Source organism: Osmia bicornis, chromosome 16 (assembly GCF_907164935.1).
Source record: "Osmia bicornis bicornis chromosome 16, iOsmBic2.1, whole genome shotgun sequence".
Lineage (NCBI taxonomy): Eukaryota > Metazoa > Arthropoda > Insecta > Hymenoptera > Megachilidae > Osmia > Osmia bicornis.
The window spans coordinates 7,600,592-7,627,543 of NC_060231.1; the positions used below are offsets into that span (position 1 = coordinate 7,600,592).

The window sequence follows — 26,952 nt, forward strand, 5'->3', positions numbered from 1 at the left end:
TCTTTCTATTAACCTTGTTCGATTTCCTTTTTAGTTATTAATCCACTGTACTTTATTTTAAATCTGCTACCTCTTGTCTAAAATTCCCACCATCATCACGTGTTCTGCGATCGTCATCAGAAAAATCGCGCATGCGCAGTAAACCTATCCCATCTAACATCACTGATCGATAATCGCAGTAGTATGTGTGTATGTACAAACAGTGGAGCCCGTGACAATCCTGACTGCACTCGGCTGCCCGTACGGGCGACCCTGCTGAGCATTCTTGGATTAGAACAATTAAAACTCAACTTAAAGATATACAAATATCTTCAGGTAACATCAAATATACTATTAAATAATCAGATTTCCATATATTGTTACAGTATAAGTATGTTGAATCACAATGTTAAACAAATAAATATACTCCATAGCAAATTGTGTACAAGTACTCTTTTGATTATCTTCTTTTTTAATTAACTTCTTCAAAAAATGACTAATAAACTTTCACGTATTTTACATATTGTAGATAAAATAATTATACCAAATGGAGAAGGTCAAGAAGAGACTAGAGTTGCTTCATAGCAATCAATCTCAGAACATACTGCGAAACTTAATGCTCAGAGATTTTGGATTTTGTACATTACATAAAAGTGGCACCCGTGAATTAGAATCAATAGCTGAAAGGAATCTAGTTTTAAAAGATCACAAGGAATTGGTAAATATAGAATGCTTACAAGTTCAAGCCAAAGAATTAATGTTATCAAATTTCAACTTTCTTATAGCAATGTGACCTACCTGGAGTTCCTAGAACAACGTTTATGATAGTTTTTAGTCCTGATGGGTAAGAAATAAAATAAATTATGTTAAATATTGCTATTAAAAACTGAATTTGTTAAATATAAAAGATTATCAATTTCAGAACTAAGATGGCATCAACTCATGGTAATCATAATGTCTATATCAATGAAATTGCAACTGGAAAAAATATTAAAACTCTTAGCGGTCATCCACGTACTCCATGGTGCATAGCATTTCATCCTTCTTCTAGTCACATACTAGCTTCTGGTTGCCTTGGTGGACAAGTTCGTGTTTGGAATTTAAATGTTAGTAATTATATCTATAATTTACATAGGAGCTTTACTTTTTAAATTATTAAAGTAATTTATAGATACATATGTTTTACATAGGGTGGTTGTAAAGTTTGGAATTCAGAAAATCTAACATGCATATCATCCCTTACTTTTCATCCATCTGCAAAATTACTCGTTATAGCGACGCATAATGAAATACATTTTTGGGATTGGAGTCAATCCACGCCATTTGCAGTAGTAACTACTAACAGGGAAAAAGTAAGGTAAGTTTTGATAACGTATATTTGATAGCTGTATACATACAAAGTTTAATTCATTTGTAATAATGTTTTGTAACAGAATTATTATCTCAAAGTTTATAAATTTTTAAGTAATAAAGGTGCTTTGCATAACGAAATTTCATATTCTTTATAATTCGTCTCGTTTATGTCGTAAAAAGTTACCTCAATTTTTTTTTTTTAAATACTCCTTTTTTATTATCTCAGCAATCCTTAAAATTGATGCCTGTTACAAAAATTTATGCAAATATAGTTATTTTATGTAGATTACACTTTTCAGATATGTATCTTTTGACAATTTAGGGGGAAAATTAATAACTGCTATTGAAAACATTTCACGAATTGATCGTTTAAGAAGACATTATGATGGAAATATATCAAGGTAGTATATATATAACAATTACTTAACTCGTTGCACATCTTTTAGTACAACATAATATATGTAACAAAATTTTAGACCTACCTGGCATTCGGTAAACTTAAATATATTACGCTCGATTCGTAGTTGTCGGTTACGTAGATATTACCGTCGTTGTCAGATATTAAATAATTATGAGATAAGAACTGTTCGGAATTCGAATAATCATGAAATGGTTCAGTGCTGTAGAACCATTCCCACAGAGCGTTTAAGAACTAATTCGTCAACGAACAATCCACTACTCGATACTGTAACTGTTGAGAGCTATAATAAAGATTTTATATCACGAAATACAACGTTTAATCAAAATGATAATGTCACTTTTCAACTGCACACTACTGATGATGGTCGAACGAATAATTATGAAAACATAGATGAAAGAAATTCCAATTCAAACACAGAAACTAACAGTACTGTGTTGAAATATGATATTAATAATGAAACTATAAACAGTAAATTATTAGATACTAAAGAAATTGACAATATTTTAAATAGCGATAGTTTAGACCAACTAGAAAGGAAAGGAGAAGAGAAGCGTATAAATCCAGAAGCGTTATCTATTCAAAGTTCGGTTCGTGCATTTGTTTCTACAGAGAAAAAAGACAACGACGAAGAGACCACAGAATTAAATGTTAATTATAACGATACTCCATTGAAATCTATTTCAAGTATCTCTTTAAATTCTACAAATGAAACGGTTAACAATTTTCAAGTACTTTTAGGAACTGATCAAAAGGAAGATAGTAATACTGATGATAAAAAATTTTACAGTCAGTGTCAACCGTCAACGTCAAAAGGATTTACAAGTTTAACAAATAATTGTAATGGAAACTTTATGAAATCAGTCATTACTAATGGTAGCGAGAGCAAAGAAAATGTGAAACTTACTACTCAGTTGCAAAGAAATAAGTTGTTACAACAATTATGTGAGAGTTTATTGGAAAATATACGGCAATCTATTGGAAGCAGTAATGTTGATTCCATGTTATCAGTTCGGAATAATTCTGATAGAAACTCAACTTTTCCTGCAACAGCAGATGGAGTAGATAGAGTTGAATCATGCTTGCCTAATATTTTAAATTTCATCGACAAAGTATCTAATAATTCTGCGCCAAGAACATCTCAGATATTAAATGCAAGGAAAAAATATTATTCGACCCACGATGAAACGAATAGTAATGGTTTATTTACCAATACAACAAATTCCTCTTGTTCTTGCTTACATCATTCGGAAATCTCTGAATCTAGAACGGGGATTCCACACTCCCATTACTTTGAATGTATCAATAATTCCAGGCCAAGGATAACAGCAACTCGCAGATATAATGATAATACTGATTTTAATGGTAAATATGGCAGATATACGATAGATGCGATCTTAAGTAGACCGCCGATACATCATATGTGAATATTAATCATTCTGATATAATTTATCTGAAATAACATATTTTATTTTCTAGGACCGACTCAGAAGTTTCAGAGTTACCGTGTACAAGCATGGGATTTTTCTAACGGAGAAATGCCTGACATTACAAACTGTAAATATTTTATATATCTTTCTTTCTTAAATAAATATTATAATTTATTAATCAAGTATTTATATGTTGTAGCTGAAAAAAATATTGTTGTTCGTGACTGCCATATTTTTAACGATAGCAGTATAGATATCTCTTCGGATGGAAAACTATTAGCAGCATATTGTAATACTACGATAGGTAAATAATTAGTTTAAGATAGTATATACGTGTAAATATATGTTTAGATTAATTTGATTTTCGTTAGGAATCTACAGTTTGCAATGGGAAACATTAGGTGAAAGAATGTATTCAACTGAAAGATATAAATCTTCAATTTCTGTATCAATTTCACCGACGCAACAACACCTTTTAGTTGGTTCAACAAAATCTATCGGTATTTATAAGCTTGTAAACGAAGAATCTGAAAACCAGACGGAAGTACCATTAGATATAAACGATATAAATTATCGTAATTTATGTGATTGGAAGCCATACAGTATTCTTTGGCCTCTTCCTCTCAGGTATTTAAATATTAGTGATTTAAATATAAAATATTTAACTAAAAAAGGTAGTATGGTACTTGTTAGGGAGTTACTACAAAATGATCAAGAAGTTGATAGATATAAGGCTATAAACTGCATCGGATGGGCACCGCAACCTGGACAAGGATTAGTTTATGCCACAAACACTGGACAATTAAATATTCTTTATTAATGCATTTATAATATTACGATACTAAAACAAACATTCAGTTCCAGTACCGATATAATTGTTTTATTAAACAAAATTACGTATGGAAGGAAGTTTATTAATAATTCTGAACTTTCATAAATTTGTAAAGTATAACATAGAGTATGCAGAAAATTGATGAATTCATATTTTACTATTACATATAATTTAAGCAATTAAATTACTTGAAAATGATTATTATTATTAACGTGTACTTAAGTTTGCATAAGACCTATCCTATATTTTTAAAAGTAATTTTATATATTTTAATTAAAAAATTGAAAATATACCACAATTTAAATAGTGTATCAATTTTATTTCATTTTGATCTTATGCTTATCTTTTCTCTGAAATTTACTAATTTTAATAACAACAATACTAATAAAAAGGGATTTATTTGGGTTGAAAGTTATTGGTATATATACATATCTTGTATTTAGTAATTTACCAACATCGAAGCATTAAAATTGTATAATTATAAATACATAGATTATTCGTTTGTAAGCTATAAGGATACATAACGTTATTAGAAATAGGCAGTCGATAATCATTTAACTAAATCTAGGAAATTATCCATCATCATACAACAAACTATTTAATAATTCAGGAGTTTCTGGTTGTTTCAAACAAAGAGATAATTTATCTTGCAAATTTGTTGAATATTTATTTTGTTCCAATTGGCCAAGATCACGATCTAATATCGTTTCAATTTCTTCATCGATGTACAAAGAATTTTCATATATTTTTGTAGCATATGAACTACTTTGTTGCGTAGAATTTATCGTTTCGTTTATTGTATTTTGTAATTCAATCTCTGACATATTTATCGTATGGAAATTATTTAATTCGGCTGGTACATCACAGTCGACAATTTGATTATCGTATTGAGTCTCCCTTCTTAAATCGGTCAAAGAAGCAGATATCTGATGATATTTCACCTGATGTACTTTTAAATTACCAGTTTGCGAAAATGTTTTTAAACAAAACGTACAATGATAAGGTCTCTCCCCGGTATGGCACCGTGAATGTCTTTGCAATTTATATTTTGTCACAAATTGCTTACCACATTCCGAACACATAAACGAGTTATTTTCTGTTTGCAAGTTTTGATTATTAACAGATTGTTCCATATCCATATGAAAACTTATCATATGAGATTTTAACGACACTTTATAACGAAACGACTGATGACAATTGGCGCAACGAAATTCTTTCTTTCCTTCGTGTCTCTCTTTATGTTTCATTAATATTTCTTGTTGATTGAATGACATTTTACAAATCTGAAAATATTTCAAAGAATTCTTAAAACCTGTCACATTTACATGACTATATAATAAAAATATATAATTACTATACAACCATAACAGTCTTTCTATTACTAACATTACAAACAAAAGGCCTTTGTCCAGTGTGAATACGTTTATGTCTGATTAAATGAGCCTGACATCTAAAGCTTTTAGCACATATTGGACATACATTTTTCCTTATCCCATCTTTGTTTAAAGTACTTTTAGGTACTGTCTCATTTACTTTCAATTGACATAACATATCCTAAAACAAAGTTTAATTAGATTAAATATGTTTAACAAATAATATAAGCAGTCAAAAATTATGCTTATACCTCTGCAAAATCAATTTCCAATGATGGAGCTGTTAGCTGTTTTTGTACATTTGCTACCATTAAATAAAACTCATCGAATACATAAATTTTTTGCTCACAATCTATACAGACATATTTAGAAAATGCGTCGGAATTAGAGATATTTATCACCTGGAATTAGTACATTGTTAAATTATTGTTGGGAAAAAGATAATGAAATTTGGAATTTATTAAAACTATACCTCCTTAGAGAAATACTTGTTTATAATTGACATTAATACAGTTCCTTTAACTTTGTCAGCCAATAAATCTGTGCCCTGTTGTTTTTCTTTGCCACATAGACGACATAATTTTATGTTTGTTTTATGCAACATCATTGTTTTCTTTTCTTTTTGTAGACTTACTGCTATATGCTTATAATTAATAAATTCCATACACGTAAGTTAAAACATGTTAGATTATTCGATGTCAGTGGCCACCCATAGCCACCGCGCAAGACCCGACCATTGCAACATCTATACAAAAACAGCTGAAACTACTTGATAGTTTATCAACCGACATATCTATAATTCAATAATTAATTTTCCTTCAAATTTTTAATTATTAAAAGCATAATATTAAACTAGTTCAATCTTATACACGGTTCAAATTACGCGGGTAAAGTAAAAAAAAAATAAAAATGGAACCGCGCCATCTAGCGGATGGTGATTCGAACTAACGATTTCTAATAGGAGAGCAGAAAGAGCAAGGAGGTATACCAGGAGGTATACTATGTATACCCAGGGAAAAATCATTAATAACTCATTTTCTAGAAACAATTTATGAACCTTTATGATTTATTCTTAAACTACATGCTTGTAGCTACTTTCACATATAGGTTTTGTAAAGATTTTGCCAGTAATTAATTAGTTATAGCAATTTTAAGATCGACCGCTCGATCCGCGCTTACGGACGGTGAAGAACTTTTATAGTTTTCTGCTTTGCGGTTATCAATTTCTGTAATTGAACGATCGAAGAATAAAGAATAGCATCTTAGCTTTCTTCCAATATAGGTTTTATGAACCCCCTATAAGTAATTAATTAATTATTAGCAATTTTTGGAGTAACCGCTCCTACAGATTCGAGCCGCCACTACTATAATTGCTTATAATTAATTAATTACTAGGTGGATTCTCATATAACCGGTATGTGAAAGTTGCTGCAAGTATGGGGATTAAAAATCAATTATAAATGTTCATAAATTGTTTCTAGAAAATGAGTTATTAATGATTTTTCTCGGCATACGCATGGTGAGATAAATTTTTAGTTCCGATCCCATCCGCAAGATGGTGCTATCAAATTTGAAAAAATCGACAACGAAAGGAAAAATCATTAATAACTCTTTTTTGACAAACAATTTATGAACCTTTATGTTTTATTCTTAATCTATATACTTGCAGCAACTTTTTCATACTGGTTATATGAGAATTTAGTTAGTAATTAATTAATTATAAGCAATTATAAGGGTGGGCGGCTCAAACCTACAGGAACGGCCACTCCAAAAATGACTAATAATTAATTAATTACTTACAGGGGGTTCATAAAACCTATATTGGAAGAAAGCTAAGATGCTATTCTTTATTTCTCGATCGTTTAATTACAGAAATTAATCACCGGAAAGCAGCAAACTATAAAAGTTCCCCACCGTCCGTAAGCGCGGATCGAGCGGTCGATCTTAAAATTGCTATTACTAATTAATTACTGGCAAAATCTTTACAAAACCTATATGTGAAAGTAGCTACAAGCATGTAGTTTAAGAATAAATCATAAAGGTTCATAAATTGTTTCTAGAAAATGAGTTATTAATGATTTTTCCTTGGGTATACATAGTATACCTCCTGGTATACCTCCTTGCTCTTTCTGCTCTCCTATTAGAAATCATTAGTTCGAATCACCGTCCGCTAGATGGCGCGGTTCCATTTTTATTTTTTTTTACTTTACCCGCGTAATTTGAACCGTGTATAAGATTGAACTAGTTTAATATTATGTTTTTAATAATTAAAACTTTGAAGGAAATAATTGAATTGTAAATATATATATATTTATTTACACATTTTACATTTTTATACAAGGACAAAGCAGATGGCGCCCGTTTTCAGAGCACAAAGGCAAATCTGTAGTCAGATTTTAACCTACTTATTTACAACAAATGTCTGTATTAGATTGTGTCAATATTGTTTATGTAATTTATTGATTGTAATAGACTAAAATGGATTATAAATCTTTAGATATCAATAGTTTGGTGAAGTATTTTCTTAGCTGTACGCCAATAAATACGATGAATGTACTTGTATGTAAATTTTCTACTAAAATGATTTTCAAATAGCTTCATGAATTTATATACTGTAATTTTAGATTTCTGAACATAACATTGATTGGGTTACTGAGTTTGAAAGACAACAAGAAATTTTGGAAAAGACACTAAATAGTGAACTGATTAAAAAGTATCCCATAAAAAAATCTTATCAAAGAGCATTTTTAAAATGGCTCATGACTATGGTATACAAAATTAATTTGTGATAATGTATGCAAAATTATTTTCCAATAATACTTAAATTATCAACATCATTTTTGAACTCAGATTGAGAAAAAAGATGGTATCATACATGAAAGTATTTATATTACATATTGCAATTTGGTATCTTCATCCTTTGATGAATCTAATCATTATCGGCATTTTATAATAGATAATGAAAATACAGATTGCATTACCATGTTAGAAAGTACAAATATTATATCAGAAGGGACTACAGGATTATGTAGCTGGCAGGTATTATTCCATATAGTTACATGTAATTGTTTAATAAATTTATTTATTACACTATTTATAGGGTGCTATTGAATTAAGCAACTGGTGTTTAGAAAGCAAAAATGAATTCTGTGATAAAGTTATTTTAGAACTTGGCTGTGGTGTTGGATTAACAGGATTATGTATTATCAAGAAATGTTTTCCAAAACAATATATTTTCACAGATTGTCATGAGACAGTTCTTCAAATGCTTTCTGAAAATGTTAAGCTTAATTTGTTACACAATGAGGAAATAATAAAATCACAGACAAGAGCCGACAGATTAAAATTGGAAGTAAAGTATAATTGCACAAATGTAAAAATAATGGAATTAAAATGGGAAAATATTGATAAATATATCAATGAAGATTGGATCATACCGAATATAATAATTGGATCCGATATTTTATACGACGTAGATTCGTTTAGTGCATTAGTGTCGGGTTTAAAAATATTTTTATCTTTTAATAATACGTATGCTATTATTGCAGCAACGATTCGTAATGCGGACACCATTTTACAGTTTCTACAACAGCTAGGTATTTTCTTGAATTGATGAAAATCATATCTTTTAGATAATATGTAATAAAAATTAATGTTTCCTTTTTCTCCCCATATAGAGATTCATAATCTTTCTTTTGAAGAATACAGTGTATCAAAGAGAAGAGTACATATGCAGTTTACAAATTTACCTATTAAAATATTTAAAATTTTTCAAAAAAGATGATAATTTATTACTAACAAATTTATTTGTAAATGAAACACTATCATAAATGTATTTAACAAATACTTTCTTATACAAAATTCTATTACATTCCTTATAAAACTTCTAGATTTTTGTGCATAAAATTGTACATATTTCGCAAATTAGATAAAATCATAAAAATGAGAAAAAAGAATCTAAGCTGCTAGTGAAATAAAAAATACTGAGTTTTTGAAATAAAATCAGTGAAACGATTGGTATAAAAGATATACATTGTATTTCCTTGTTTTATATTAATTCATAAATATTTAATTCGCATAAACGTTAGATTATTTAATTAAACGTCAATTAATTTGGTCAAGCCTTGAAGGTTTCAGTTGTAGCCTCTGAATGATATACTCTGGCATGCAGTATGTTGGATTAATTTTTTTCAAAGGATAATCTGTATTTAAAAGGGAAAGTGCAGTTAAGCCAAAGAGAGTATGAAAAGGATCGGCAACATCTCCTGGACGATCGCTAAATCCTCCTGATTCTGCGTCCTGACATGCCAGTACAAATTTTACCTATATATCGAAATTAAAATAAAGGCATAAATTGAATTAAATTTATATCTTTAAAAATACTTACCAACTGTTCTTTATTAACCCAGTGAAGACGTCCAAGAATGGTAAGCGCGGAAAGAACCCACCACGAATAGCATACGTCGGGTAACTTTTCCGGTCTACCGTTTAAACCTCCAGATGAAAGTTGCCTTTCACAAAGCCACCAACCTAACTGATCTGCATCTACTAAATGAAGATTACCTGTAAACATTAATTAATTTATTAACATTGTTAACTAATTGCTTCAAAAGAATTAACTTCTATATGCCTATATTATAAAAATTACCAGTTATTGATAGAAGTCCTATAGAGCAGTAAATCATACCAGCATGACTTTCAGCCCCAGGTTTTGATCCAAAACCACCATCAAAATTCATACATTTCATTACAAATTCAACTGCTTTATCAACATCTATTGCATCTAATCGATGCTAAAACAAGATTTTTATATATATATATGTATATCTGTTGTTCTGTACAATATTAAGAGAATTATATTTATTAATTAAACCTACTAGGAGGGATAAAGTTGCTACAGCACAGAAAGAAAACCTCATATCAACTTCACCCCATATGTCACCAGTAAAACTTCCATCTGGTTGTTGCCTTTCTTTTACATATTTTATAACTCTTTCTATATCAATAGTATCCAGAGCATCATAGATACAAAGTATTTGTACTGCACTTAAAGTATAAAGAATGTGTGGATCATGCTGTAAGCTTGCAGCTATACCTCCACTTTCTGTTTGACACTGAGCAATAAATTCAAGCACCTCATTTCTATTAGTTTGGTCTAGTTTTCCCATAAGATCTAATGCTGTTAGACCCCAGTACATACCAGACATTCTCATGTGTTCTGTCATACAATATATCTAAAATTTGTTAATATCTTTATCATATCTATTCACATTGTATGATGCCTATTTTAATACAATATTAAACAAAATAATTATCGCACTTACATATTCATCTTTATCGGTGCCATAAGAAAGTAAGAAATTTGTATGTTTTTCCAATAACAAATCGGGAATTGAAGTTGGAACTTCAATATCATGTTTTGACATTGGCTAAAACATAAATGAGATACTTTAAATGATAAATCATTGTGATATATGTTCTAAAATTATAATTTTAATGTTTTTATTAAAATAATATGATACATTTTTAAAGAATGACTTTTAACCTCTACTAAATTTTTTATATTGAATTATTTTTTTCTACTTGCCATGTTATAAAAATTGTTAAGGAACAGTAAGAAGACCACTAAGTTTTATTAAATTACATTCATTTAGATAAAATTATAAAACTATTCACATATACTATCCTTCTAATAGAAAATTTAAATGGCATACACCCCATCATATGCCTTAACCTCCAAATCGTATCGCACAAAGATGTCATTCTTTATGCCAAGAATTACAGAGCGCCATAATTAAAAAAAAGAAAAGAAAAAGAAAACTATAATCCAAACACAATTGTTCATATAATCAAAAATTAAGCATTTAATCGTTTTATCTTCTCTTTAATATATTTGTTTATTTCCAAACAAACATTTGTTATATATTTTTAGCATTAAAAATTCTATATAGATTTTGACCTTCAAATTAAAATTAGAAGTATAAAATCTGTTTTATAGTTACAGTAAATGATGTATATATTTAATAACAATAAAAATGAATCGTTTGTGTAGAAAAATGTTATTTATTAACATTTCAAGTTTTTCTCGTTTTTCACATTTGTTATGTTCAGGAACTCGAACGTTTACTGCAACGAAAATAATAAATAATAAACCTTAATACTTCAGATGTGTATATTTGATAATTATAATTTCTTACCTAAATTAATATTTAGCTGGACATAGATTTTTCTTCGTCTGAATCAGAATTCGTGCTTTTGACATCTTCATTCTCATTTTGTTCCTCTTGATCATCTTGGTTCTCTTGATCCTCTTGATTCGACATTTCTTCCCAATTTTCATCAGATTCACTTTCTAAATCCTCATCTTCGACTGCGTCATCTTCGTCCGACGTATCTATTTATATTTATGCACATTAATTGTACAGTGCTTTAAAATACGAATGTACAATAAAAGTGAAGCAAACAAACCTGAATCCTGATACATAAGACAATTCTCAGTGATATCTTTATCCTGTTCTTCTACTATTTGAGCAATTTGGCCAGTAACAAGGGAAACACGTCCCTTAAGTTTTGAAAGTTCTGTTAAAAGAGCTAACTTGGCATCAATTAAGTTTAAAATTGGTCCAAATAAATCCACAAGATCTGCTTGTGACAAAAAATGACTTGCATGTACCATTAGCAATGTTTCTAACCATCGCACGGCAATTTTACTCCTATAATAATATGACACATTAGAATATTAGACAAAATATTGCATTTCTAGTGTCTATAAACTATTTAACTGTCTCTTATCGTGAAACTTACGTGTAAGTTTTACCCTGAAGTAGGATGGTCAGCTCTTTAAGTAGTGGCCCAATTGCCTGGATCGGTAACTTAGTAATGGTATTCCTAATAATAGACTCATTCTTGATGAGAAAAACATTGCTTAAAATAGTCTTATCTTTACTGTTCAATCCTTGTAACAAAAGTTGTGCTCGACTGCTACCTGTGCTCGTAATTTTTCCAGTAGGACTACTCTCAGTACCTAGGCTCAAATTTTCTAATCTATCTTTTAATAATAATTGCGATCCAGAACTGCTTTTAGTTCTTTTTGTGGTTGTTTCAACAATACCTATGAAAAGTAAATGGATTTAAATGAACGAAAATATTAAATTATGATATAAGTTGTAAATAAATATTAAGTACCTGGTGCAAGATACTCAACATTGCCTTCTATTACTGTAGGTTTTATTTTAGTAATTTCCTCCTTTCTATCTTTATTTTTTTTACTGTCCGAGCGTACTAAACACTGTACTTTATTAGAAAAATCAGGTGTTACTTTTTCAAACACAGGATTAATATGCGTTCCATAGGAGAGTAACAGTTTTTGATCTTCCGTTAATTTCGCATCTAAGATGGGAATTTGCTGAATACTGTCTTTTTGACTTATATCAGAAGCAACCGCGATATTTAAACTAGGCTTTAATGGTTTCGTCCGCCCATTTGGTTGATATTGAAATATGTGTGCTTGCCCAGACCTAGTTACTACCAATACAACCACTTGTGAGCTTTCCGAAACATTTACAGACACGCTTATCGCGTCATCTTGTAGAGCTAAACTCGCTACAGCTGCTCTATCATTTCTTTGCTGAAAATATTTCAATAATTAGTTGGCAGAATCTTACATCGCATGCTCCATTAATATATCGCTAAATATTAAATGTCTTACTTCATCCAAAGCCCAAACGCTAAGACAACCGTCACCGTAAGCTCCGCTAATAACATAATTACTTCCGAGCGGAATTTTAACAGCACAAAGACATGTTACTTGATTAGCATGACCCGTGAAGATCTTGATCACCTGCTTTGTACTCAAATCCCACCATTTAACAACCCTTTCCCCTGACAACAGACCTTTCCCATCTTCTGAAACTGTTAAAGATGTTGTTTTTCCTTTCCCTGATTTCCATTTACATTTTACTCCATTTTCTTGAAGATTCCAATGAATAATGTGATGATCATCCCCTGCAGTAAATAAACCAACATTTTCTGACCAAGTTACTGCAGTGACTGTACTGGAATGGCCATCCAATTGTGAGGTAACAGAAGATGTTGTTGTATCGTAAAGAGTAACTTTTCCATTTGTAGAACCCATTGCAACCATGCTCTTTTGACTGGGCTCTTCTGCAACTGATTTTCTTCTGCGTTTCTTCCATGGTAAAGGCTAAAAATATTCATCCACGTATGTATTTCATTTTATACCTAATATTTTTTTTCATACAATTACAAATATACTCTTATAATTTTAAAGATAGAAAGAATCTGTGCCTATACATATAAAAATATAACCTTTATTAAATCTACATAAATTTATTAAATCAACAGACTTTTCATACAAATATTATCTTGACAAGCAGGTGAAATTAAAAATAATTGGACTTCAAAGTGATCTTCAAGAATTTACTTCAATTTGTAACATGTAAAATATTAAAAACTCCTTAGAGATGGTAAAAAGTAGAGAAGTATAACCTTCTATTTTTTACTACGAAGATAATTAAAAAAAATATTCGTAATCAGACATGAAATTTTATTTGAAATTAATGATGATCTTCCTTTTAGCGCAACATATTAAATATATATGTACTAACATAAAATAAAAAATTTATTTAAATATAAAATAACGGAGCACATGGCTCACCGATGTATTTGTTGACCGGGAATTAACATAAAGCCAAGTCAAAACGCAACACGGAGAGGAAAGATGAAAATTTGATACATATTCTTGTTTTAAACGACCAGTTCCTGTGTCCCAAATCTTTAATTTTCCATCGTTTCCACAATGAGCAAAATATTCACCGTCAGGAGAAAAAGCGTAATTAGCGGTAGTCGCCATTGTTGAACTATCAGTATTTCAAAATGAAGGGAACCGCAACAATTCGTTTCTTCTATAAGCAACTTCAGTTTATCACGTGCGTTTAAAAAATATCCGTTACAAAATATGAAATATCCAAGAAATATACAATTCAGTTTCTGTAACACATCAGGACAGTTAAGTAAGTATGTTTTATTTAAACAATTGTCGAGTACTGACAATAATAGTAATCATTGCAAATGACTTTAATAAATTACTGCGTTCTAAAGAAAAGAGATGATTAATACATGAATTTTTAGGTCTGTGTAATTACAATTAGATGAAAATAAATTTGATATTTTATTTGGATGAGAGTAAAATGGTGTGGAGAATCAAAAGAAGAGATAAAACATAGAGAATCCTAATGGTACAGAGTTCTGTGGACAAATGGCTACATTCTCCAACATTTGGCTGATATGAATCCAGGTAAGTACCTATTTAGAGATAGATATTACACAAAGCTGAATGCTTTTACAAAAACGATTATATACCAATTCTTTGGTCATACAAATTTCATGGTGTACCATTTAAGGAAGAACAAATCTGTATACATAAGCTTAAAGGAGAACATGGTAAGATAATAATTCAGAAACATATTGGGAGATAGAAAAAGTAGCATTTATTATAAAATTACAATATCATAGAAGTAAATGTGCAAGATACAAGCGAAAGAAGAAAAGTATTTAATAAGAAAGACCCATATCAAATTCGTCCTTGTGATAAATAAGAATGTTTTTGAACATCATATTAGGGCCATCGTATTTGAAGTCATAAAGAGGCTTGTCTAGAGGGAAACCAAATGGTCTCTTGTCAAATTTGTAAGTGCCCCATATTCTGGAAGTATATGGTACTTCTGTAGTCACTGGGCTGACGTATAAGAAGAATTGGAACGGCATTCCTTCCTTTTTGCCCTTTGGTAACAACAGTCTTTCCGGGAATCCAAATACTCTCTCGTTATAAGTAAATGATTCCGCACCATCGAGAGCCTTCAGGACTTTCTTGTACAACACTTCGCTTGGTTCTTGATCGGGCATCACGAAGAAGCAGTCTTGACTGTTACGTCCGATTTTGTTCTGACCGGTGGTCACTGTTGACAGATTATAATAAATTATATTAGACACATTTAAATATAAATACATATATTGTAATAAAATATAAACTTACAGTCAACGATCCAGTTGTCGATTTCGTAGAAGTATTTCAGACTGTCTGGAATTTCTGCTAATTTGTGGTGCGAGTCGTATTTGGGTCCAAGGAAGATTCTGAACGCCGCTTTCATTGGTTTTTCAGAGTTAACCGCGATGTGGAAGTTGAATGGCTTGTGATTCAGACGGTACTGTCTAATTTTTATTAACGACGATTCGGCTTCTCTTTGATCTTCTACTAATAAACCATTGCTGATGGATGTGTCATATTGATCGAAGTATGTGGTTAATTTGTCAACAACGAACGATTCAATCTTCAATTCTGGGTAAACAATTTCGTCTCTGGTATATGGTTCTTGACGCATTTTGTATCTGTAAATACATATTAAGTAACATTGAAAATAATATCTAGAATTTATTATAAATTTATTAATTACCTATAGTAATAGCGGTATATTCTCTTGTAAAGCCTGTAGAATGCAGGGTCCCTCATGGAGCTGCTGAACGTTTCCAGAGCGCTAGGGAAGATTTGATAGGGGCTGGCTGGTTCCAAATTGTAACCAAGGATCTTTCTGCCCAATGTATCGATGCTGCCATAGAAGTCACGGTTGTAAGAGTCTCCGTTACCCTCGATTATATTTCCAAGCATATTCAAACCATCCTCCTGGTATATGTTGTACCACTTGCTGTCGTTTCTCAGTATAAACCCAGAATCAATTGCTGCAGTTATTCTTGATTCCATGTCCATTATATCCTTTAACAAATAGATTTATGTTAGATTAATTGGCCCATTATTGTTATTACTGCTATTATTTATTCACCTGAATATATTTGTATTTGTAGACAGGGAAGTTGCTCCAGTCTGGTCTCTGTGGGTACGGCATTCCATTGTGATATGTCATAGTAGGATAGTAACCAGCGTAGAATGGTTTTTGCCAGTCGAAGTCTTCGATTTTAGGCAGGTCATTGGAAAGTCTTTCCAGATAGTATCTGTTCAACAGTTGTTTGTGCCCGTAAAGGTATTCTTCTCCTCGGTATTGTAAGAAATCAAATTCGTTCGAGCTCAGCCAGAATGGGCATTCTTGACGGAAGAAGAAGTAATACGCGTTCAGACCTATGTCCTCTGTGAAATAGTTCAACTTGTTCTCCATGTTGTATTCGCGATTAAGGTACCAGCCGGAATAGTTGGCAGGAATGATGTACGTTTCGTATGGTCCAGTTTTCTGCGAGTCTGAAATCAAATTTCTTATGATTATTTCGCTTCACAGCAAACGCAATGAGATACCGTACCATAAACGCTATATTAAACCGTCTTCAAGATTGATACAGGAAATAAATTTTATAAATAATTTTATCTACCCCATTGAAGTTTATTTTTAGCCTCATTTGTTTCCTTAATTAATTCTGTCGATATTCTACTGCAGTAAAGACATCTAAATTGATTATTAAAGCATAATTACCTAGTTTACCGAAAACTTTGGCGTGGTGTGCCTTTTCAAGCACCTCAGAGTTGAAGTACGCATATGGGTACATTTCATATGGGGGTGGTAATTGAATGTATTTAGTGTCCGGTCTTCTGATTACAGCATTGCAAAGAGCAAAGTAGAATTGACCCTCGTTTACATAAATTCTTGCCCAAAGTGCTGTGTTGTAGAAAGTATCGAAATCGTTCGCGTAATAGAACAGTCTGAACAGAGCTACCATTTCTTTAAGCAATTTTGGATAATAAGGCGAGAACATTTCTCCTCGTGGAAGCATTCCATTTTTGTACATGTACATGAATTCTTTCACGGCATCCTAGAAATTAAGTAAGAACATTTTTTATTACTTCAAATTTTAGTTTGAGTGCCAAAAAATTACAGTGAAGAAAGGTTGATTTAATATTAGGTAAGTATAACATGTGTAATTCATCTACAACAATTTTATCATATATCATTTCTAACATAAAAATTTTATTTTTAGGTAAAATGGGGTGCAACATAATATTAGGTAAGTATAACATGTGTAATTCATCTACAACAATTTTATCATATATCATTTCTAACATAAAAATTTTATTTTTAGGTAAAATGGGGTGCAACATACAGGTAGACAGATGCAACATAGCCAGGAGATGGGTGATTATAGTGATTCTTAGTAAGGAAAGGATTAATAATTATTACATTATGATTACTGACCTGATTCCTGTACAAACTAATGCTGTTCTCGATGTTCCATGCTTGACCCTCATTGTACAATTGAACGTTCACCACATTGGGTTGAGGGATGTGATAAAGTAAGTTGTAAATCTTCTTTTGCTTCAATAGGAAGTCTTTGTCGGCTGTTTTGGTGGTGAAGTATTCTGCGCTGACCAAACTGAAGGCCAGCAACCCTAGCACCCAGATCCGTGTCAACAGTAACATTATTTTTCAAAGTTCAAAACTCTAGCGTCCCAAAGCGTGGATGCTCCGCTCGCGGCTACTTTTATACTCTGTTATCCCCTCCATTAATTGTGTCTTTTATAAGTAAGACCTCAGCGTTATCGAATAACTTTATTATTTAACTAACTATGAAAATAATGTTTTGTTTATTCGTTTATTCTGACACTTGTATGGACGGGATGAGATTCAAGCGTGTTGCTTTGTAGATTGAATTTTGGTTGAATAGTTCATGGGTATTAGGTAATGTTGCTGATATTATTAATATTTTTATATTACTACGTTTCGTCGATAATATTTTCCATTGTGATCAAATTAGGAATTCGTCAAACTAAATTACGTGCAATTTCTGTTTTTTTTTTTTCCTGTGCCATTTATGATGACCAGGAAATAATGATGGTACGAATGGGTTAATCAAAGAGCAAATTTTGAAATTTTTATAATTATTTTGTTTTCTCTATTGAGACCTAACATTTATTTTGTATTTTTTTATTTCTTAAGTACTGATTCATTAGAAAATTATCTATCAAGCTTCTCGGTGATTAATTTCACAGACAAGCTGTCGTTTGAAGAAACTGATAAAGTATGTTGATTAGGTCAGTTGCGCCAATTGTGGCACTTCATATTTTAAACGTTTCATTATTTTTAAATCAACTTCTTATGCTATACTTCATATACAATTGTAGTATAGAATAATTGTATTTTAATTCCAGGTTTCAATATTGAATCTTAGTCATTACCAATTACCAAACATAAAGTTTAGAAAAACATCTTTGAACATAATAGGTGAAAGTTTGAATATGTAATATTTTGAATGACAAGATTTCTTAAATACCTAAAATTTCAACTTTGTTTCAAATATAAAATTAATGGAACGTATAAAAAACACGTTATCAGTCATTGATATTTCTTATCACCAGAAAACACTTGCTCTCACTTGAGATCATAGCTTTCCCTTCCCTTATTAGTTCATATTTTGTCAATAATTCATGAAGATACTATTGTTTTCACGATAATTATCCATGATTTATGCCGGAAATAAAGCCGTCTTATCCGAGCAGCTGTTGTTTTCCTAATAGAAACGAACGTTTAATGATCGTCTCCTAGAGATAATCAAATGTATATCTTGTTAATTTCAATGATTTTTCATTTGTCATCGTTTACTTAGAACAGTATTAGATCATTGCATTTCGATACATTAGAAAGTTTGAATATAATTTGATGAATTAAAAGCATCATGAAACAACTCTTCTGGCATATCAAAATTTGTGAAAGTGGATGGAGTGTGGTGGTGATGGTGTTCACGAAAGGTGGGTTCTGATGATTGACCAGGAAGTAGAAGTAGTTTAAGCCAACATCTTCGGTGAAATAGGTCAGTTTTTGTTCAGGTACGTCTTCTCTGCTCAGTATAGTTAGCTGGGATTACGTAGTAGTCACCTCCAATCGCTGATTTCTTCACCCTAGCTACTTTAAATTAAACTATTTATATATTAATAATTCTCCATTTGGCATTTAACTGCTATTATAGCAGTGCCATAGTGATAACACTTGCCACCATTAGAAAGAAAGTTAATGTTATTTTACTAACCAACGTCACCCATGGCGATGTTGTAGCATCCTCGTTGAAGAAGAAGTGTGGGTGCACCTCGTACAAGGGCGGCGATTTGATAAACTTGGTGTCAGGTCGTTCACGTGGAATCTAGCCCATACAACGGTGTTATAGAACACCTCGAAGTTCGGCGTTCCTCGGAACGAAGCAGGGTGAACTCCGTTCACTGCTTCGTAACCAACAGACACCATAATGAAAAATATATTTTGAAAGTTTATAAGAGAAGATTACTACTCTTGCAAAAATCAAGAAAACGGACTTCATAATGTCGAGCATCATTAAACCGTAATTGAGTCAAATCATCTTGGTCCCGTTCGGTTTATATAGTGGGTCCAATAGCTTGGACTTAGATAAACATCGGCGATAATGTATCGGGATCGATTTAGGGAAAGGTTGCAAGGGTGGTGAAAGTAATAATCTTATCTTCGGCTCGTGGACCAAGCTTCGATAGGGTGTAATTCGATCGATTTAATCAACTGAAATTTTTCGCGAAGACCTAACAGTGCCTTTTAAAAAATATTACGAATCAATATTTATAACAAAAATAATATTTTTCAACTGAATTTTATAATCTGAATGTGAGAGTAGTGATTGACGAAAGCAGTAAATATAACTGATTATTATTTACTCGAAAGTTATATTGCTCGTTATTGTTTGATAAATTTTTCTCATGACGAGATATGACAAATCACTATTTACGTATATTATTGATAACGATTAATTGCATATTAATTACATAATAATTACATAATTATATGTGCATTCGATTTATAATATAGAGAGATATCATTTAGTCAATTACTGTATGATTACTAGGTTTGTAGTAATCGTACCTCTTATAAATTCAAATATTTGGAGATTACTCAGGCTACGCACGAGGTGTAAGGATGCTGATAAACTTTCAATTTACGTTAATCAATAACAATCATTCAAGACATGCGTTCACCTTTGACCCGAAAAATCTGTTTCGACAGATCATACAGTCTGAGTGAATCTTGTCTTATTTTTCTTTTATATAAACAAAGTCCTTTTCATTAACCAGTCATAATTAGAGAATGCTATTCTAGTTTATATTTCTTATTATTTTGTCTGAGCAGTAGTACTCAATCATTTTATGCACACTTTGTATAATAAAAAATTTATGCACGTATCTCAGCCTTTGATCACGTGTTTCAAAAATTGGATATCATTTATAATACATTCTATATTTAGTCAGTCTTCTATAAATAAACATGTGAGATACCTGTTTAATTATAATCGTAAAATTAAACTGGTTTGATATATTTCTATCGTGATGTTTGAATATTATTCAAAACTATAGAAGCCATGGTAGAAATAGTCACATTTAATGCAGCATTATTTCTATCAGTAGTCTAACAATTTTCTGAGAGGTGTATAAATATAAATAAGAGGTAGATAAATAATCCATTATTTTCATGTCCCTGAAGTTATTTATTTTAATTCACCACTATTTATTAGGAGCACTTCATTTGAAGAAATCATAGTTCCCCCTTTATCTTAAATTTAATCCAGATATGGAAACTTTCGTTTTCTAATTGTGATAAAAAAGTAATGTTATCTTCTACTTATTTATAAAGAGATGATACTTAAATATTTGTTATGTAAAGGAGATTGAATGTATACATTCGTTATCTCTATTTAATGTTATCATTATTTTGAATCGATTTGATTTGATTTGTATTTTAATATTTGAAATGGAATTTCAAACGTTGTTAACACATAATAAGTTCATTCACACTCGGCACACAGAAAGTTCATTCACTCTTAGGATTTTTAATTTCTCTCCTGGAATTAACAGTTATCGGTCTCTGGTATATCATTGAACGGACTTTGCATGTGTTTGTAACAAGTTTAGTCGAGTAAATCTTCTTGTAATAGAATACTGATAATCATTATCTCGTTAAGTATTCCTTTCTTGATACAATGGCTGAAGATTGCAATGCATAAGTAGTGTAATTGTGGGTTCTCCCAATATAATACTTATTCTTAACTAATAAAAGAAGTCTATACGGCAGCTAAGCATATAGTGTCCAAGTATGGAGTAGTTTTCCTTAGGGAAAATGGCACCATAAGCCTCTCCTTAGGCCCTACTACCATATTATAAATATTTCTTGTAATATTCTAAATTATTGAGGCTTGTTAGTGGAAAACAATGGAATAGAATACTAAGATTTAATAAAAAAAGCATTTATTTTATTCAGAATCTTTTATTTAAAGAATCTTTTCTCTGCGGTTAAGCAATCATCGACAAAGAGATGCTTCCACTTTCATCAAAAGGAAAGTGTCCGTTCAGTAGTTCATTCCCTCGCGGTTTGTATTATGATAGATGAACACGTTCTTGAAATACATGTTGGGGATGGTGTAGTTCCATGTATAAGGCATGGGTCTGTCCAGAGGGAATCCAAGTGCTCTCTTTTGGGGGAATTTATCGACTGTGGGGTTTAAGCACATGTCGGGGTCGTTGCCGTTGACCGTGCTCAGGAAGAAGAACATCTTGTACATCATACCGCCCCGTCTACCTTTGGGCAGAGTCAGACGTTCCGGGAAGCTGCGGTCTACCTCGGAGTAGACGAAGGGTTCACTACCGCTGACGGCTTTGTTCAGTTTGCTGTGGAAGTACTCGGCTTCCATCATGTTTGATGTTGTGAACATAGACTCTGAACTGCTACGTTGAATGTTATTGGGACCGGGAACGACTGGAAAGATATAAGAAAAGTCTATTAAAACATCCGTTTAAAGAAAAATTCAATATAAAATAATAAAGACACTAACGTGACACGTTGAATTGGTCCATTTGAACGAACTGATGGTAGAATTTTTGCAGGTAAACCATGTCATCTTTCACGTCGTCGTACGCTGGACCAAGGAAGATGCTGAGGGTAGCATCCATTTTAGCATCGGAGTTGATGGTGAAGTTGTACATGAATGGCTGGTAGTTCAAGCAAGGACGACGCGCTTTCATAACAAATTGGCTTCCTTCCGTGGCGGTCTTCACTGCCACAGCATTGTTAATAACAGTGTCGCACTTGCCGAAGTACGTGTAGAGTTTCTCTACGTTGGTAACGGATTCGAATTTCACTCCTGGCAGCTTCAGTTCCTCTTCACTGTATTTAGGCACGTTTCTCTTGTATCTATGGAAATACACGGTGAGCAATTTTATTAACTTATGTTATACGACCTAGGCAATTAATATATGTAAACTTTAATAGACTCTGAAGGATGAAAATACCTGTAGAAGAACGACATGATTCTCGAGTAGAGCATGTAGAATGCTGGATCTCTCATGTTGGTGGCGTGGAATTCAAGAGCACTGGGTATCGAGATGTTCTGGTTGGGTTTTTCATAGCTGAAGCCAAGGACGTTACGTACCAGAGCATCGTACATTCCGTAGTATCGACTGTTGCAAGAAGCACCGTTTCCTTCGATCACATTGGCCAACATGTTCAGACCTCCCGGAGTGTAGATATCTATCTTCCTTCCATCTGTGTCCATCAAGTATCCAGAGTCAATTGCGTCCATTATACGATTTTCCAGAGTGAAGATGTCCTGGAAAATGAAACAATTGTTGGTATCCAGTCATCCGTAAACTCTTAAGACTGAAAATGATTTCGGTAGAAGCTGCATACTTTAAGATAGTTGTATTTGTGATAGGGGAGGGACGCGTATTTGTGTCTCGTAGGAACTGGTACGCCATTGGAGTACATCAGATTCGAGAAGTAAAGGGGGTAGATGGGTTTGTTCCAGTCGAACGATGCTATCCTGCTAATGGCGTTGGATCTTCGTTCCAGGTTATACCTGGCCATGAGTTGTTTGTGGATGAAGAAGTAACATTCTCCACGGACTTCCTTGCGTCTGTTGGTGTCTAACCAGAAGGGGGACGTCATGCGGAAGTAATAGTAATAAGCGTTTAAGTCGGCATCTTCTATATAGTAGTCCATCTTGTATTCATCGTCTACGTATGGATACATGTATTTGCTGGAGTAATTGGCAGGGATTATGTAGGTAGATATACCAGTGTCAGCGCCTGAAAAGTATTATTAATATTAAACATCGAGTCTTTAGGGATCCTGTCCGTCCAATGAGGAATAAAGTGTTAATAGACGAAAAGAATCACCTCTGGTCATTTTAATGTTTTGTGCTTGTTGGATCGCTCTGGACTCGAAGAAGAGGTTTGGATAGATCTCTGAGATCATTGGCAGACCTACGCATTGGCAGTCGCTTCTGTACTTAACTGCGGCCGTAAAGGCCGTGGTGAACATGCCGTCGTTCATGAATATCCGAGCGAAACAAGCAGTTTTGTAAAAGGTCTCGAAGTCCTTGGCGGCGTAGAACAGATCGAACAACAGGTGCGTTTCGAACCGTTGCTCACGGTTGTACTGGTTGGAGATGGCACCGCGGGCAAGGAACTTTCCTTGCTTGTACATCGAGAGGAACATTTCGACAACAGTCTGGAACAAAGATGTTGAATTTTCAAATGGTATTCCAATGGAAAAAAAATGGCAATTTGCTATTTATCCCTTTCCAGGTACGTTAAACTCTTTAGATTAGCTTCTTCTACTTTTCAAAATCCAAAGCAAGTTATAGGAGACTCTTTCCTCTACCCTTATCCTCAGTTAAAAGGAGCCTATCCTAGCGCCTGGTAAGGCATAGTACGCATCCTTAAGGAAAATGGGACCACTTTCAAAATAGAAAACAAAAAAAGTCACCTGGTTTGTGTACTTGTCCATGTTTTTCTCGATCTCATAGTTTATGCCTTGGTTGTACCAATCCGTGTCTGTCAGATCGTTCTGTCTGACATAGAGCAAGAGATTGTAGATCTTCTTCTGTTTGTCCAAGAAGTTCTTGTCGGCTGTCCGAGTTCCGGTCAATTTCGCGCCTTCGGCAACGCATAGCATGCCGCCGAGCGCCAACAAGAGCGCTACCTTCAGCATCCCCTTTTTCTTTCTTTCAACAACAAAAAATATATACAGCAAATACAAAAAAGTTGTTCACCCTCGGTAGAATTGAATGAATATGTACCGGGTTCCCGTTCATCCGTGCTTTTATACTTATTCGGAATAAAATAATCAGGTAAACCTTTGACCCAAATCGTATTACCAAAGATACCGTGTGTCATCGATACGTGTATATTTGTACGTTTGATTATTATTAATGGTTGGATCTGTCGCAAGAGGTTTCAATTTGTTGATGAGGAAAAGGAACAAACTGACATCTTTCCTTACTTTTCTCGCTATTTTACTATTCTAGTTTAGACTATTCTAGTTTTCATCTGGATAGGGGTTTTCTCGATGTCACGGATCGAGGGGTTTGTTTTTCATAAGAAAATAAAACCTTTGTTTTATATACAAATAGTTAACAAACATAGTGGAATATTTTGTAATTTTTAATATCAAAACTAATTTTAATCTATTTATATTAAAAGAATATACAAAAATTGTAATATTTCTTTTAAAATACAAGAAAAGATTTCGTTGATATTAAAAGAAAAAAAGAGAAAATAATGCTTACATCGCTGCATAAGCATGGACCATTCGCGAGGTCTTCTTATTTTTGAAAATTTTTTTATTGATATCTTTGGACAACAGCCCAAACTACATTAAATATTTATTGCACTTTTTTGTATTAATTATTTTAGTTACATGAAAAAGATCTTCCGATTTTTTTTTGTATTTATCAAGTCAAAATATAGTCAATTTTTATTATATTTATATTTGGAAAAGATACCATTTTTTGATAGCCCTTTATAGTCATTTAATTAGATTTATTAATATAGAATATTCCATAGTTCGTAGGTAACATAGAAACAATACACCGGTATCTGAAATGTCATTCTAATTAATAAATTAACATATTTCAGGTTTTGCGGTCCGTCAATCGGTTTCGCAAGCATCAACTAGATCTGTTCAGAAACATGAAGAGGATTTATTTGTATGGAAAATTCTTGTACGATAGGAAACGATTCCATTGTTGCAATGGTAAATATGTTAACCAAATCTCATTTTTATTATTATTCTTCTCTATATACACGTGGAATGTTATATCTTTCTTTTCAAAGAATAACAAACATTAGTCTGTCTGAGATGAAATTGAAATCATCTAAATAGGTATTATCTTACTATTGATAAGGATAATTCATATTTTCTTTTAGTATTTGCTTATTAAGTGATCATTTTTACCCTTTTATATTGTATTAAACATTTATTACCTAGGATGAAAATTTTCTTTTTAATTTAAAAAACCATTTATATTCTCGAGTATTCTTATCTATTACCTTATTTAATTATTAATTCTAACATTATGCGTGTATCTATTGTAGAAGGAAAAAAAATGATATACAAATGACTATTTTCACTAAGTATTTGATTGATAAGTATTGTACGAAAGGTCAATGTCTTGAACTTCTGTTTCAAGGGAAAATTTCGTACTCCTTATCGGTTCCATTGATAAACGATGAAAACATTTCTTTCTGAAGTGTAATTAAGACAACTTGGTAATCATATGTTTGCAAATACGTGCAATTTATCTACAACTGCCATTTCCTCTTTTTTTAAATTTACGAACTTTTGCTTGAGTGAAGAAATCTCTTCACCCCTTTTTATTCTTTCATGATTCTTAATAATATTATTAACAAACATTTAATATAATATCTAAAAATAAATACACTTTTAAATGGGCTTTTTAATTATTTTAATCTTTTAATTTTTCACTTTGGACTTCTTAGTTTTCTAATTTTTTACTTCATAATTTTATTTAAAAATTATGTATGTTTCTGTATGTGTAAGTGGCATGTACTTGGTTAAAATTAATAATTCTATTTTATATCCACGCATAGAAAAGGGCTGTAATTAAATTAATTGTAATTTAAAAAAAGAACATTTTTACAGCTAAAAGCTGAAGGTAAATACATTTCTCGAAATAAATAATGAATGAAGAATTGTAAAATGAGTTAATAATCATCTTTTTGGTATTAAGAACGGACGAATCATAAGGGAAGCTGTTGCAACAAAAGTAGGTATTGCAGAAGACTCCGTTATAGCCAGTTACTAGAAAAAGCGAACGATGATTCTACGGGAGTGCAGTAGGTTTTTACTAACGAAAAGTGAACATTGGGTGCAGTGGATTATCTTTGAATATAAGAAAACATCATAAAAAAGTTATGGGTGGTGGTTACTGAAGAAAGTAAATTGGAAGTTTATACCATATGGTACACGGACTATGAAAAAACATCTTGGATTAGTTATGTGTAATAAAAAAGAATACTAAACGTATGTGCTCCTCACAGAAGACATGATAATTGTGAACAATTATATGATAAGTAAAGTGAATTTATAAGTTGTGGATGGCCCTGCAGAATTACAGTAGATTACTCTAGTAATTGCCTTCAACATTTTCATGGTGTCCATGATATCTGTTCTCTTTTTACCATAGGGATATTGCGAGCAATTGCTGAGAAAAGTGAAGTTCTTTTTCTATGCTTCTGTTTAA

At 32.0% G+C, this 26,952-nt stretch overlaps 7 protein-coding genes and 1 long non-coding RNA gene across 15 annotated transcripts; 3 read left to right on the forward strand and 5 right to left on the reverse strand.

Annotated features, from left to right (window-relative positions):
* Positions 1 to 81: 81 nt before the first annotated feature.
* On the forward strand, positions 82 to 4,211 carry LOC114872240 (activating molecule in BECN1-regulated autophagy protein 1-like). 4 transcript variants are annotated; one of them, XM_029179257.2, is made up of 11 exons: positions 82 to 315; positions 509 to 697; positions 765 to 823; positions 902 to 1,085; positions 1,170 to 1,336; positions 1,632 to 1,733; positions 1,809 to 3,115; positions 3,230 to 3,307; positions 3,380 to 3,484; positions 3,552 to 3,807; positions 3,859 to 4,211. In XM_029179257.2, the coding sequence occupies exons 2-11, from the start codon at positions 527 to 529 to the stop codon at positions 3,998 to 4,000; spliced, it is 2,571 nt and encodes an 856-aa protein (XP_029035090.1). In that variant the 5' UTR covers positions 82 to 315; positions 509 to 526; the 3' UTR covers positions 4,001 to 4,211. The 4 variants fall into 4 exon arrangements, with proteins under 4 accessions (XP_029035090.1, XP_029035092.1, XP_029035089.1 ...); XM_029179259.2 differs by having other exon boundaries at positions 3,874 to 4,211; XM_029179256.2 differs by having other exon boundaries at positions 3,552 to 4,211.
* Positions 4,212 to 4,471: 260 nt separating this feature from the next.
* On the reverse strand, positions 4,472 to 6,127 carry LOC114872244 (gastrula zinc finger protein XlCGF57.1-like). The gene is made up of 4 exons (XM_029179275.2): positions 5,858 to 6,127; positions 5,637 to 5,786; positions 5,399 to 5,566; positions 4,472 to 5,295 (listed from the first exon to the last, which is right to left on the reverse strand). Exons 1-4 carry the CDS (start codon positions 6,047 to 6,049, stop codon positions 4,585 to 4,587), a joined length of 1,221 nt encoding a protein of 406 aa, XP_029035108.2. The 5' UTR covers positions 6,050 to 6,127; the 3' UTR covers positions 4,472 to 4,584.
* A 1,594-nt stretch (positions 6,128 to 7,721) lies between these two features.
* Positions 7,722 to 9,315, forward strand: LOC114872271 (protein-lysine N-methyltransferase EEF2KMT). Its single transcript, XM_029179324.2, has 5 exons — positions 7,722 to 7,944; positions 8,010 to 8,153; positions 8,236 to 8,424; positions 8,486 to 8,981; positions 9,063 to 9,315. The coding sequence occupies exons 1-5, from the start codon at positions 7,864 to 7,866 to the stop codon at positions 9,167 to 9,169; spliced, it is 1,017 nt and encodes a 338-aa protein (XP_029035157.2). The 5' UTR covers positions 7,722 to 7,863; the 3' UTR covers positions 9,170 to 9,315.
* Positions 9,316 to 9,405: 90 nt separating this feature from the next.
* On the reverse strand, positions 9,406 to 11,488 carry LOC114872272 (geranylgeranyl transferase type-2 subunit beta). Of its 3 annotated transcripts, none has more exons than XM_029179327.2 (6): positions 11,457 to 11,488; positions 10,710 to 10,814; positions 10,263 to 10,619; positions 10,034 to 10,178; positions 9,773 to 9,948; positions 9,406 to 9,708 (listed from the first exon to the last, which is right to left on the reverse strand). In XM_029179327.2, exons 2-6 carry the CDS (start codon positions 10,809 to 10,811, stop codon positions 9,490 to 9,492), a joined length of 999 nt encoding a protein of 332 aa, XP_029035160.1. In that variant the 5' UTR covers positions 10,812 to 10,814; positions 11,457 to 11,488; the 3' UTR covers positions 9,406 to 9,489. The 3 variants fall into 3 exon arrangements, with proteins under 3 accessions (XP_029035160.1, XP_029035159.1, XP_029035158.1); XM_029179326.2 differs by lacking the exon at positions 11,457 to 11,488 and adding an exon at positions 11,388 to 11,426; XM_029179325.2 differs by lacking the exon at positions 11,457 to 11,488 and adding an exon at positions 10,973 to 11,344.
* On the reverse strand, positions 11,426 to 14,338 carry LOC114872269 (WD repeat-containing protein 43). Its single transcript, XM_029179317.2, has 7 exons — positions 14,063 to 14,338; positions 13,094 to 13,588; positions 12,571 to 13,012; positions 12,190 to 12,496; positions 11,854 to 12,098; positions 11,583 to 11,779; positions 11,426 to 11,511 (listed from the first exon to the last, which is right to left on the reverse strand). The coding sequence occupies exons 1-6, from the start codon at positions 14,255 to 14,257 to the stop codon at positions 11,595 to 11,597; spliced, it is 1,869 nt and encodes a 622-aa protein (XP_029035150.1). The 5' UTR covers positions 14,258 to 14,338; the 3' UTR covers positions 11,426 to 11,511; positions 11,583 to 11,594.
* Positions 14,325 to 22,379, forward strand: LOC114872274. The gene is made up of 3 exons (XR_003788742.2): positions 14,325 to 14,417; positions 14,536 to 14,701; positions 22,292 to 22,379. It is a non-coding gene; the product is annotated as an uncharacterized LOC114872274 (long non-coding RNA).
* Positions 14,815 to 20,327, reverse strand: LOC114872267 (hexamerin-like). Of its 2 annotated transcripts, XM_046289333.1 has the most exons (7): positions 19,426 to 20,327; positions 17,598 to 19,301; positions 16,881 to 17,217; positions 16,242 to 16,651; positions 15,858 to 16,174; positions 15,440 to 15,792; positions 14,815 to 15,362 (listed from the first exon to the last, which is right to left on the reverse strand). In XM_046289333.1, the coding sequence occupies exons 2-7, from the start codon at positions 17,820 to 17,822 to the stop codon at positions 14,959 to 14,961; spliced, it is 2,046 nt and encodes a 681-aa protein (XP_046145289.1). In that variant the 5' UTR covers positions 17,823 to 19,301; positions 19,426 to 20,327; the 3' UTR covers positions 14,815 to 14,958. The 2 variants fall into 2 exon arrangements, with proteins under 2 accessions (XP_046145289.1, XP_029035145.1); XM_029179312.2 differs by having other exon boundaries at positions 17,598 to 19,445.
* On the reverse strand, positions 20,334 to 25,314 carry LOC114872268 (hexamerin-like). 2 transcript variants are annotated; one of them, XM_029179314.2, is made up of 6 exons: positions 24,174 to 25,314; positions 23,582 to 23,915; positions 23,094 to 23,491; positions 22,697 to 23,013; positions 22,240 to 22,598; positions 20,334 to 22,163 (listed from the first exon to the last, which is right to left on the reverse strand). In XM_029179314.2, the coding sequence occupies exons 1-6, from the start codon at positions 24,396 to 24,398 to the stop codon at positions 21,757 to 21,759; spliced, it is 2,040 nt and encodes a 679-aa protein (XP_029035147.2). In that variant the 5' UTR covers positions 24,399 to 25,314; the 3' UTR covers positions 20,334 to 21,756. The 2 variants fall into 2 exon arrangements, with proteins under 2 accessions (XP_029035147.2, XP_029035149.2); XM_029179316.2 differs by lacking the exon at positions 24,174 to 25,314 and adding an exon at positions 24,026 to 24,115.
* Between the last annotated feature and the right edge of the window lie 1,638 nt (positions 25,315 to 26,952).

What these genes read in the sequence shown, in the direction of transcription:
- LOC114872240 (XM_029179256.2), top strand. Translation starts at nt 527, where the DNA reads ATGGAGAAGGTCAAGAAGAGACTAGAGTTGCTTCATAGCAATCAATCT. An exon ending in TATGATGGAAATATATCAAG is followed by an intron (nt 1,734 to 1,808) that starts GTAGTATATATA and finishes ACAAAATTTTAG; the next exon opens with ACCTACCTGGCATTCGGTAA. An exon ending in ATATTGTAATACTACGATAG is followed by an intron (nt 3,485 to 3,551) that starts GTAAATAATTAG and finishes GATTTTCGTTAG; the next exon opens with GAATCTACAGTTTGCAATGG.
- LOC114872244 (XM_029179275.2), bottom strand. Translation starts at nt 6,049, where the DNA reads ATGGAATTTATTAATTATAAGCATATAGCAGTAAGTCTACAAAAAGAA. An exon ending in ACAAGTATTTCTCTAAGGAG is followed by an intron (nt 5,787 to 5,857) that starts GTATAGTTTTAA and finishes TACTAATTCCAG; the next exon opens with GTGATAAATATCTCTAATTC. An exon ending in AAAGGCCTTTTGTTTGTAAT is followed by an intron (nt 5,296 to 5,398) that starts GTTAGTAATAGA and finishes AAATATTTTCAG; the next exon opens with ATTTGTAAAATGTCATTCAA.
- LOC114872271 (XM_029179324.2), top strand. Translation starts at nt 7,864, where the DNA reads ATGGATTATAAATCTTTAGATATCAATAGTTTGGTGAAGTATTTTCTT. An exon ending in TAAATACGATGAATGTACTT is followed by an intron (nt 7,945 to 8,009) that starts GTATGTAAATTT and finishes CTGTAATTTTAG; the next exon opens with ATTTCTGAACATAACATTGA. An exon ending in CAGGATTATGTAGCTGGCAG is followed by an intron (nt 8,425 to 8,485) that starts GTATTATTCCAT and finishes CACTATTTATAG; the next exon opens with GGTGCTATTGAATTAAGCAA.
- LOC114872272 (XM_029179325.2), bottom strand. An exon ending in TAGCAACTTTATCCCTCCTA is followed by an intron (nt 10,179 to 10,262) that starts GTAGGTTTAATT and finishes ATCTTGTTTTAG; the next exon opens with CATCGATTAGATGCAATAGA. An exon ending in AGGACTTCTATCAATAACTG is followed by an intron (nt 9,949 to 10,033) that starts GTAATTTTTATA and finishes TAATGTTTACAG; the next exon opens with GTAATCTTCATTTAGTAGAT.
- LOC114872269 (XM_029179317.2), bottom strand. Translation starts at nt 14,257, where the DNA reads ATGGCGACTACCGCTAATTACGCTTTTTCTCCTGACGGTGAATATTTT. An exon ending in CCCGGTCAACAAATACATCG is followed by an intron (nt 13,589 to 14,062) that starts GTGAGCCATGTG and finishes GAATATTTTTAG; the next exon opens with CCTTTACCATGGAAGAAACG. An exon ending in TGTTGAGTATCTTGCACCAG is followed by an intron (nt 12,497 to 12,570) that starts GTACTTAATATT and finishes TACTTTTCATAG; the next exon opens with GTATTGTTGAAACAACCACA.
- LOC114872267 (XM_046289333.1), bottom strand. Translation starts at nt 17,822, where the DNA reads ATGTTACTGTTGACACGGATCTGGGTGCTAGGGTTGCTGGCCTTCAGT. An exon ending in TTAGTTTGTACAGGAATCAG is followed by an intron (nt 17,218 to 17,597) that starts GTCAGTAATCAT and finishes CTTAATTTCTAG; the next exon opens with GATGCCGTGAAAGAATTCAT. An exon ending in ATATACCGCTATTACTATAG is followed by an intron (nt 15,793 to 15,857) that starts GTAATTAATAAA and finishes ATGTATTTACAG; the next exon opens with ATACAAAATGCGTCAAGAAC.
- LOC114872268 (XM_029179314.2), bottom strand. Translation starts at nt 24,398, where the DNA reads ATGCTGAAGGTAGCGCTCTTGTTGGCGCTCGGCGGCATGCTATGCGTT. An exon ending in TGGACAAGTACACAAACCAG is followed by an intron (nt 23,916 to 24,173) that starts GTGACTTTTTTT and finishes TCTTTGTTCCAG; the next exon opens with ACTGTTGTCGAAATGTTCCT. An exon ending in AAACATTAAAATGACCAGAG is followed by an intron (nt 23,492 to 23,581) that starts GTGATTCTTTTC and finishes AATACTTTTCAG; the next exon opens with GCGCTGACACTGGTATATCT.